Raw genomic sequence first — 10,762 nt, forward strand, 5'->3', positions numbered from 1 at the left:
GTATGTGTTGCTCACATTATTAAATTTTGACATAAAACTAGACGGTAGGGTAGGACCAGTTCACTGAATAATAAAGAGTGGAGGGATCATTTGAATAAATAATTTAGTTAAGGGACAAAATACAACTCGTGTACAAATTGAAGCAACATTTGAGTTACTTTTCTTTTTCGTCGTCTTGTTCATACATGACCAGGAAATTGAACCATAATTGCTGAACACTATACTACGCAAAGACTAGGACCCAACAAAAGACAGGAAATACAATTCCTTGCATTGACTAGGACCCAAGAAAACGAAGGGAGTCATTTGAATACTGGTTTTAAGAATATGAGACCAATTCTATTTCTTATAAACAGAAAACAAACACAGCCATTGATTGCCAATGCCATATTTGCACAGAATGGACAAGTTTTCAGCTCTTCTGTCCTTCATGGCCTTCGTTTTACTACTTAAACAAATTTTGATAGTTGATGGAATTAGTGACACAACAAAGGATGATGGTTTCATGGGTATACTAGGTGCCATTGTGGATAACAGTTCTCGAATTGGCAAAGAAGAGAGCGTTGCGATGCAGATTGCGGTGGAGGATTTCTTTAACAAAAACAATCAGCGTTTGGATTTGAAGATCAGAAACTCTCAAGGGGACCCCCTGCAGGCAGCTCTTGCAGGTACCTTATTTTTTTCTCCTCCCTGTTAAGCTGTGTTTTAGGCAGAAATTTGTATATGACTACTGTCTCACAAAACATGTTTCAATGATGAAACCTTCATGTGTCTTTATGAAACAAAAGCATACAATTAGAACCATAACTTAAATAACAAGATCATTTAAGGACATCCATTTTTCTTGGTTGAAAATATAAAACTGAAGAGGATCACAAAACATAGATTTTTTTACACACTGTATTGTTCTATGACAAAGACAAGTCTTGGGGCAAGCCAAAGTTGACAATCATCAAATTCTTTTGATCAGTTTATAAATTTAAAAAATTACAATTTTAAATAAAATATTATGGTTGGTAAATGGTATTGCATCCTAATTCAGTTTCACCACTTCTTGCGCTGGCCGGGAGGACCAGTGCAACTCTCCCTGCTGCTGCATTAGCCAGAGCTTTGACAGGTGAAGCTGCTAATCCATCTAATTTATCTAAGAGAGCTTATTGTTTCTTGGTTTTCAAATTCCCCACAATCCAAATGCCATTGCACTGCTTCTGTGACACAACAAGTCTTCTGATGCACTGCTATTGATTTCGGACTCAGGATATCCCGTACAACAAAAACAGATAAATTCAATTTTGACACATTTTTGTATGACATAGTTGGAACTTAATGGTATCTTCTTAGTTTAACCATTCTGCTGCTAAAAATCTTTACCAAGTAGCAAGAAATACTGATACTCCCCAGAGTACTATTGCTTTTACTAATTCCTGGAAGTTTGTGTGCAAAAGCAAGAAATATAAAATTTAAATGCCATTACATTGATCAAATTGCAGCCAGAAGTCTTATCAATACGGATAAAGTGCAAGCAATTCTCGGTCCACAAACATGGGAAGAGGTGTCGTTAGTCGCTGAGATAGGAAGTAAGAGTCACATTCCTATTATGTCTTTAGCTGATGCAACTCCAGTGTGGGCAACAGAACTGTGCACCTTTCTAGTTCAAGCTTCACCAAACAAGTTAAAGCAAATGGAAGCAATAGCAGCTATGGTTCAAAGGTGGGAGTGGCATCAAGTCACCATAATCTATGAAGACAAAGACTTTTCAGCTCCAGCAGTGCTAAGCCATCTATCTGATGCTCTCCAAGAAGTAGGTGCAGAAATTAGCCATTATTTAGCCATCCAGCCTTTTGCTTCTCCATCATTGTCAGAGGAACTTCAGAGGCTTAAGAGCAGCCAATTTAGAGTGTTTGTGGTCCACTTGTCATTGCCGGTTGCAGTTGAGCTATTTGAGAAGGCAAAAATATTGAACATGATGGAAAAGGATTACGTATGGATCATTATGGATCCTTTTGCAAGCCTTGTCCATTCCTTCAATGCCTCTACCATCTCCTCAATGCAAGGAATTGTTGGAGTAAAGAGCTACATCCCTGAAAATGAGTCCCGTTTTCAGGATTTTCGTCATAAATTTCGCCAGCGGTTTAGCTCCGAGCATCCTGAAGTGGTCAACCATGAACCAAGCATTTTTGCAGCAGAGGCTTATGATGTAGCATGGACAGCGGCCCTTGCAATGAGCAAGAAGAAGCAGGGAAGGCAGCAAATTAAATCAAACATTTTGCAAAGTGATTTTGATGGCTTAAGCGGGAAGATTAATTTTACTGGTCAAACAATAGCTCCAGCACATACATATCAGATCATCAATGTGAATGGAGAGAGCTACAAAGAACTTGGTTTCTGGTCAGATGGACGAGGTTTCTCAGAGACAATTGGTGAAAGTGATACATTTAAATATTCCATGAACGCTTTGGGGCAAGTTTTTTGGCCTGGGGGGATTCGGGGTACGCCGAAAGGATGGAGTCCACCAACAAGTGCCAATCCACTGAAAATTGGTGTTCCAACCAGAGCAACATTCAAACAATATGTGGAAGTGGAACAAGTTCACTTGGGAAATAACATCTCTTATTCTTATAGAGGACTTGCAATTGATGTCTTTAAAGCCACTCTACAAGAATTGCCATTTCATTTGCCATACAAATTTCTTCCCTTCGATGGCACATTTGATGCTTTAGTGGAGCAAATTCATTTAAAGGTAAGAGGTTGATTGCAGGATTATATACATTGTCCAACAACTGGGTACTAATCACAACTTGTTTTTTCCAATTTTCAATGGATTGATGCAGAACTTTGACGCCGCAGTTGGTAGTATATCGATACTAGCCAACCGATATCAGCATGCAGAATTCACAGCGCCTTACACTGAATCCGGACTGGTAATGATAGTACCCGTTCGTTCAAGAACACGAGAGAAAGCATGGTTATTCATAAAGCCTTTCACAAACGCCATGTGGGTTTTAATAGGAGCCACAAGTATCTACAATGGCTTTGTTATATGGTTGATAGAGAGAAACCACTGCCCTGAACTCAAAGGCTCCATCTCAAATCAAGTAGGAACCTTGATTTGGTTAGCCTTCAGCACTCTTTTCTCCTTGAATGGTAAGAACAAAACTCATTTCCTTCATTCATACAATTCCTCCACAAGCTTTAACTTTGAAACTCATCTCAAAACATCAACTAATTATCTATCTTTCACTGATTGAACAAAGCGAACAAGTTAAATAGCAATCTGTCACGGATCACAATGGTCGTGTGGCTGTTCATGGCTCTAGTTATCACGCAGACTTACACCGCTAAGCTCTCCAGCTTGCTGACTCTGCCGCAGCTTGAACCGAATGTGGTTGATATTTTTGCATTGCAAAACAGCAATGCAATGGTTGGTTGTGCCGAAGCATCATATATTTCGAAATATCTGAAGGAAGTTTTGCACTTCCGCCCCAACAACATCAAGAACTTCTCCAGGGGTGATGAGTACGCTCCAGCCCTCAGAAGAAGAGAAGTTGCAGCCCTCTTTCTTGACCTTCCTTTGGCCAAAGTGTTCCTTGCAGAAAACTGCAAAAGCTTCATCATGACTGGACCTACATACAAAATTGGGGGATTTGGATTTGTAAATGTTCTATCTAATTCTAAAGAAGCTTTTCTCATTTGAACAACTACACATTTCTGCAACAAAATGCATGGTGGGATTTAATCATTTAATCAAGTTTCTTGCTTGTTCTGCAGGCATTTCCAAGGGGATCTCAGTTGCTTCCTAGTGTAACTCAAGCAATGCTGAAGGTCTCCGAAAACGGAACGTTTAGAGATCTAGAACAAAACATGCTTGCTTCTCAGAAGTGCATGGACGTGGACCTAGAAGATGACCGTCTTAATCTTAGTCTCAGCCCCAGTTACTTCTGGGTGTTGTTCCTTTTCACGGGAGGCACATCCTCCATGGCTCTTGCCATCTACATCTTTCGTGCTTATAATTCCATGTCCATGTCTGAACACAATGTTATCTGGAAGTTGATGATGGCTGTAATGAAACACAGGGGGAATCAAAGGGGGCGGTTCTCAGGAAAAGTGAGTGACATTGCTCTAACTACTCCTACGAATTCTCCAAATGCAACTGAGTACTGATCTTCAATCTGGTCAAATGTAGTCATTGTACATAGAGGCCATTGCCATGAAATTAATTAAGCACCGCAGGAGTTACGCGCTGATCGATTAGTAATTTGATACGCGTTAATTATCCGTTGGACTTACTTCATTTTGAATTTCCTTGTTCAGCTAAATACAAGTTATACAATAATGTAAGTAAGACATGAACTTCTTCATCCAAATTTAAGACATAACAGAAGGTTGATTAGTGTCGAATCATTTTATAAGATTAATAAAACAAATCGAATTACAATCTAGTCTTACGACCCTAACTTAAAATAATGTTACTCGGAACAATACAAATATACCGAAAGAGTAGGTGTATGCTGGCAGATTTGATGAACAATTCAAGATACATTTTGAATGTTAAATAAATTTTTACATTTCCTTCCAAAAGAATCAAATAACATAAAACAAATGGCATATCGCATTATTAGTCCAGAGGGGAAAGAAAAAGCACAGAAAAAAGATACATCAAACAGACTCACACATGGCCACTCCTGCCCCAGACAAATTCTTCTCCAATGTATTTGATCCCTCCCTCCCCACCAAGGAAAAAAAAAATCCCCACCAAAAATTTGAAAAAAAAACAAAGAAATCTGAAAAACAATAATCTGAAAATTAAGAAAAAAAATAAAAGTAGAAAACCAAGCCAAGTGGCCAACCTCCTAACCAAAAGAATTGATTACTGAAAATGAAATAAAAAATGTTTTCAGCACCCTATCCAAGTAGTCCACGTGTCCATGTTAAAGCCTCTAATCTCACACAACCTTGTCAGGGGTCCCACACAAGGCATACCAAGTGGAAACACATCACGTGAATGTAAGGCCAAAGTTAGCATTATATGCCACTATGCATTTTTTTATATATATAATCTCATCTCAATTCAGAATTTGCTGCTCATTGTGATCCGTACACAACATGATATCTGGGTTTGGTTGCTGCTGCTGCTGCTGTTGCTGCTGTGCGTTTTGGTTTCCCATCTTCTTTAGGCTCTGGTGGTGATAAACCTGCATTAACCTCTCTATTTCCTTCTTTAGTGCCTCTTGATGAGCTGAAAAAAAACAACAAACAAACAAACAAACAAATCATGTTGCTGCTTCGGCACATAGTTGCATTGTACTTCTGTCTTACTTATCAATAAAAACTATCGCTTATTCAACAAAAAAAATTAAAATCTTAGGATTTGAGAAGAAATCATGTTGTAACTTCAGTTCTGTTCCTATAAAAATAAATCTTGGCATTTGCATATTCTTAAATTTATCCACATCCAAATGATAAGCATGAGAGCATAAGATTACCTAGCCAAATAAATAAATAAATAAATAAATAATAAAGGACTGAATAATACTGTAGAAAACACAAATATGCCACTTTTTGTTTGAATTTGTCTGCGGGATTAAAAGGTCTAAATCAATGCTTTTCCAATTGCTGAAGGTAGACAGTGACAGGGAAGAAAGCACTTTCCCAAAAGTCCAATGAATTCTTGAATATGTTCTCGAGTGGGAAAAAGCTACACCGCAAGATGAAGATCAAGGGTCTGGATGAAACTGATTAACCTAATCATGGTTTCTATATGCAATTAAATTACATAAACACATGGTTTATTAAAGTTAATTATCTCTCTCTCTCTCTCTCTCTTACTTACCGTCTTTGAAAAGCTTATCTTGAGCCAAAGCAGCAATCCTTTGCTTCAAAGCACTGTTATCCACATTCAGAATCAACCTCTGGTGGTCTAGAAATGCAACCCTTGGCGACAGTGCTGATACCTCCGACTGCAATTTTGCATTCATTAAAACGCAATTTATCAATGAAATTATACGCCAAATTAACGAATTATTAAAAATAAAAATAAAAGCAAAGCAAATTGATCTTGCACGTACCTGTAATGTCGTAACGCTGCGTTCAAGCTCTGAAATGTATTGCAACTTTCTGACCCTGGACCGTTGAGCCGATTGCCGGTTCGCCAAAATTCTGCTATACATATATATATAGCATAGCTATGGTTATAAGTTAATGGAATTTTTGACAACAACCCGAATTTCCAATCTCATTTCACGTAACAGATCTGGTTTTTAATTGCCAAATTTGAAGTCATTGTGAAAATGGGTTATTGTCCAATTCATGCATGCAAAACCGTGTGCAGAAAACTCATTGAAATGCTATATATATACTTTATATTGTTGTGAAATTACCTTTTGACCCTCTTGGGATCAGCTGGGGAGGTTGGTGGCGGATGAGATTGAGCATGAGGGTCTGCCTCGCACGAGCTTTCGTCCTCTCCCGGCTCGCTTTTCGGGTGCTGCTGCTGCTGCTCCTGATGAGCCATCAATGGCTTGTTGCTGTTGTTGTTATTATTCTCGTCGTTATTGCTGTTCTGGTCGGACGGCGTGGACGGGTTCGAAGACGACACGGTAGGCGGGACGGTGACGGACATGTCGTCGGAGAACATGGACATGAGCTGCTCGTCGTCAAGCCTGTCGAAGCCGAGGTTGTTGGTGGATCCATGATGCATCATGGCAGTGCTCGGGTTCCTGCATTCTTCCTCCAATGTCAACGGGGACTCCATGAAGGCTATGGAATCGCTCGCGGACCTCCGGTGGACCCCACGCCTGGCGGAGGAGAAATCGAGGAACTCGTCGATCCAGTTACATTGCGGTTGCGACGGTGGCTGGACCGCAGCAGAAGTAGTGGTGGTGGGGATGAAATTGGCCGTGGTGGGTAGCCTTTGGTGAGGGAAGGATGCCCAATTTTGTGCCATGCTTGGTATTTTAGGTGGTAATTGAGCCATTTTCTCAAAGTGTACCCCCCCTCCCAAATATAGGGCACCCCCCAAAATGTGTTTTATGTGGTAATGTGTGTGTTTGTGTTAACTTATGAGAGAGAGAGAGAGAGAGAGAGAGAGAGAGAGAGAGAGAGATTAAATAAAAAAGGGCAACACCAACCAACCCAACAAACAACTTACAACTGCAAAATTGATCCTTTGGGCAAATCTTGGGCTCCTAAAAAACACACACACACTAAAACACTAATGAGAGAGAGAGAGAGATGTTGAAGGGATCTGAACAAGAGTACATGGGCAGCAGCAGAAGCAAAATTAGAGGCAGATGGAGCAGGAGCAACATGCACAATAATCATCATAATGACTGGCAATTCTCTCTCTTAAACTTATGTTATTTCACTCTCTCTCTCTCTCTCTCTCTCTCTCTCTGTGTTTGTGTGTCTGTGGATTTTTGGGACATTTTTTTAAGGCCCAGAGGTTTTGGAGAGAGGGGGGGTTGGTCACATGTGGGTGGGGATTAGGGACAGCTAGCAACAGCTGGTGGGGGTAAGGAAGGGGTTGAAGGAGCATTGAGGCGGGTCTACAACTTGGGTTTCACTGGAAAGTCATCACCTCTAGCATTCTGCTTAGTTTATTAACTCGGGGAATCAGCCCTCCACGTGCCGATGTGACCCCTCTTCCTGCCTTCCCTTACCTCAACCTCATTATAATATTATTACAACATATATCCTAATTTAAGGACTCATAAATAGGATATACATCACTTCCCTTGCTAACACATATGTACAAGTTTCTTGTGTCACATTATTGAGGTTTTGATCCTTGGATACAATAATGATGCGAAAATCTATGGCCCATATTTGTTACTTATCTCATAGCATTGATTGATCGAGATCTTGATATTTACTATATTTCGCCTTCTTGTTGAGATCGTAACACCATCATGTGATATAATTGTAATTCTGCTAGACACGTGACCAGTCAATTCATTAATGTTATAACATATGTAACATTTATTAATAGTGTACCTTGAAATATATATAAACTCATTTTTCACGAATGTTAAAACTTACAACACGTGAATTAGTGACAAAAGTTTCCCAGTCTTGTTGGTTTAATGAAAAGAATGGAACATGCTCAATAATGATCAAAGGGCCATATATGTTGGCTTGCTCATCTCTACTTTCAATTGGTAAATTATTTATATATCATGTATATACAAGTATTTCTCGGTGTGGTAGACTCACATAGGAGAAAGTCCCCTACTTGGGTATGTATATAAAAATATATTGGATAGTGGTGTATAGTGGGAGGATGTGGGAATTTAGAGAGGATGAGCTGTGAAAGGAAAGGGAGAGAGCTTGTAAGAATCATGTCCTCCTCCCCCCATGTGAATTGCTAGTAAGAGCCCACCAATGCTTGCTTTGTCCCCAAATCAACCTCACATGGGAAGGTTTGAGAGTTCCTTTTTGCCTCTCTCTCTCTCTCTCTCTCTCTCTCTCTCTGAGAGACAGGGTTTCCTAGTATCTTCCATTATCTAATGTTGGCAGATTTGTGTTGTTTTTTAATCAAAGTACTTAGGAGACACTAATAATGATTAGGGGAAAAGTTAGAACGCATGTTAAGTATAAGACCTTGATCCAAAAGTTTGTCACACTAATGTGGACCCCATCTACACTACATACATGCATTAAGAATCAACCACTTGATAATGTTAATCTACATATTAAATTAAACACAAAATCCTAATTTGTTCCTCTATTGGTCAATCTATAAAAAGTCAACTGTATCAATGGCTTGTAGGGTTTACATTACATCCACCCATCGCATACAGAAAGGATGCTTATTCCATGATTTAACGTATAATTATTATATCCAACGAATAAATGTTGATTAGTGGTTTGCATGTGCATTGCTCTTACTATATTCACACAACTAAAATAATATAATTTCCTAAATAAAAACTCTCTCGCTGTCTATTTTTATTTTATTTTTTATTATTATTATTTTTTAGTTTTGTGATCCCAAAAATGTTGAAGTACCGTACAGGAAAGGGAAGAGGGGAAGGACTGCAAAATATGAATACAAAGGCATTATTGCACGTGGGAGGAGCAAAGAGGTCCCTGCCTGTCTTCCTTTATTTTATTTTATTTTATTTTCTTTATTTTCTTTAATGATTGACCCCAAAAAACAGAACGCGTAAGCACATCAACAGAGATGTCCAAAAGAACACATAATTGATAAAGAAATAAAGATAGAAAGGCGAGCTTATCCCACGAGAATAACTTGTATATTATGGGAATAACACTGTTTTGTTATTTCTAACTAATTATGTTTTATCGTGCATAATAAGAATTCAACGTGACAGAGCGTGATTGAATAAGAATAGCAAAACAGTGCTAGCGTAACATACAAGTCCTTCTTGCATGGTCAATGACCACTATTGTCATTGGAGTTTTAGGCGGTTCATAAGATTAAGTATTTTATTTTATTTTACTTTCTCAGTAATTTATTTATATTTAGAGTTTGTTTTCCAAATATTTATATTTAGATTCACTTATTTTCATTTATGGATTATTTAGATTCACTTTAAAAGTAGGTCTTTTCAACCTTTCTCAGAAGAAAAAAGGTCTTTTTAACTCTAAAATTGACCGGAAGTAAATAGCTTTTTTTCTCAAACCCAGACCCAATCCAAATGTGGATTTGGGTTTCACTCATAACCCAAATGGTGAGCTCCAGACGGAACAGAGAGAAGGCCCCATACCAAACATTTGGGTCTTTTTCCATTGGAGAAAAAAAAAAATTATGGATCTTCCACCACCACCTTTCGACCCAAATGAGATAGAAGGGAAGGGCCAATCAATTTAGGTCCTTTATCATCAAGAGGCTAATTAAGCACTTGATCAAGTGTTATTTTTAGTACAAATGATTGTCTAAATTGCAGGAAAATAGGGTTTCTCACACAAACACTACCATGGCGCTATGAGATTCGAACATGAAACCACTAATTGAACTAGAACCCGTTGGCTTGATCAAGTTTTTCTTAAGACTAAAAAAAGTGTAAAATAAAAATCCATAGTGTTTGGATGAGGTAATCACCAAGGTTTTTAAAAGTTGTGGATTTTAAGAACCATCAAAGTCCTAGGATTTGCAAATTTTCATATTGAATTTGTTTCCTTCAACCAAATCAACTATGGAATTTCCATGGAATTCTGATTTTTCTTTCTAGAAATATCAATTTATAAACATGAGTGGTGGAGATAATGACAATGCCAGTAAAGTTGGTGGTGGCAACAGTGGTAACAATGGAGGTGACGGTGGTTGTGAAAGTGTTGATGTTTAGCTCACTTAAAGTTGCGAAGGAGTGAAGGAAACAGACGGTCAAAAGAGTTACAGCAGTTTGACTGGCTCTGCGCTCAAGTGGAAACTACAGACGCTCAGCGGCAGAGCGGTACTTCTCGGTAGGGATGGCAAAAATTCCTGCAGGGACGGGTCCCTATCGGGTCCCCGACCCTAACGGGAGAAGATTTTAGGGCCAAATGGGTATTGGGTATGGGGATCCCCAAACTTGAAAAATCTCCGACGGGTATGGGGAGGGGATGATATTGGCGTCCCCATCCCCAAACCCGACCCAAAAATATATTACAAATTTATAAATAAACCCAATCCTAGACATATATTTATAAAAAAAACCTAAAATACTATTTAAACATAGAAACACATCCAAAATCAACCCCAAAGTCAACAATTGTATATTTTTGGGTGTGTTTATAAATGGGTTTTGAGTGTGTGTAATGA

General features: G+C 38.7%; 2 protein-coding genes across 3 annotated transcripts; one reads left to right on the forward strand and one right to left on the reverse strand.

Moving 5' to 3' along the window:
• Positions 1–369: 369 nt before the first annotated feature.
• On the forward strand, positions 370–4,356 carry LOC103326024 (glutamate receptor 2.8-like). The gene is made up of 5 exons (XM_008228228.2): positions 370–668; positions 1,491–2,740; positions 2,832–3,144; positions 3,255–3,652; positions 3,769–4,356. The coding sequence occupies exons 1-5, from the start codon at positions 383–385 to the stop codon at positions 4,159–4,161; spliced, it is 2,640 nt and encodes an 879-aa protein (XP_008226450.2). The 5' UTR covers positions 370–382; the 3' UTR covers positions 4,162–4,356.
• A 160-nt stretch (positions 4,357–4,516) lies between these two features.
• Positions 4,517–7,322, reverse strand: LOC103326023 (basic leucine zipper 34-like). Of its 2 annotated transcripts, none has more exons than XM_008228226.3 (4): positions 6,378–7,322; positions 6,066–6,159; positions 5,831–5,957; positions 4,517–5,236 (listed from the first exon to the last, which is right to left on the reverse strand). In XM_008228226.3, the coding sequence occupies exons 1-4, from the start codon at positions 6,971–6,973 to the stop codon at positions 5,064–5,066; spliced, it is 990 nt and encodes a 329-aa protein (XP_008226448.2). In that variant the 5' UTR covers positions 6,974–7,322; the 3' UTR covers positions 4,517–5,063. The 2 variants fall into 2 exon arrangements, with proteins under 2 accessions (XP_008226448.2, XP_008226449.2); XM_008228227.3 differs by having other exon boundaries at positions 6,066–6,156; positions 6,378–7,312.
• Between the last annotated feature and the right edge of the window lie 3,440 nt (positions 7,323–10,762).

This window comes from Prunus mume, linkage group LG3 (genome assembly GCF_029339155.1).
Source record: "Prunus mume cultivar Tortuosa linkage group LG3, ASM2933915v1, whole genome shotgun sequence".
Lineage (NCBI taxonomy): Eukaryota > Viridiplantae > Streptophyta > Magnoliopsida > Rosales > Rosaceae > Prunus > Prunus mume.

Bases quoted from the DNA above. Each gene is read 5' to 3' on its own strand.
- LOC103326024 (XM_008228228.2), top strand. From the start codon at position 383: ATGCCATATTTGCACAGAATGGACAAGTTTTCAGCTCTTCTGTCCTTC. The intron at 2,741-2,831 runs GTAAGAGGTTGA...GGATTGATGCAG, and splicing joins TGGAGCAAATTCATTTAAAG to AACTTTGACGCCGCAGTTGG. The intron at 3,653-3,768 runs GTAAATGTTCTA...CTTGTTCTGCAG, and splicing joins AAATTGGGGGATTTGGATTT to GCATTTCCAAGGGGATCTCA.
- LOC103326023 (XM_008228226.3), bottom strand. From the start codon at position 6,973: ATGGCTCAATTACCACCTAAAATACCAAGCATGGCACAAAATTGGGCA. The intron at 6,160-6,377 runs GTAATTTCACAA...ATATATGTATAG, and splicing joins GATCCCAAGAGGGTCAAAAG to CAGAATTTTGGCGAACCGGC. The intron at 5,958-6,065 runs GTACGTGCAAGA...GCAAAATTGCAG, and splicing joins GCAGCGTTACGACATTACAG to TCGGAGGTATCAGCACTGTC.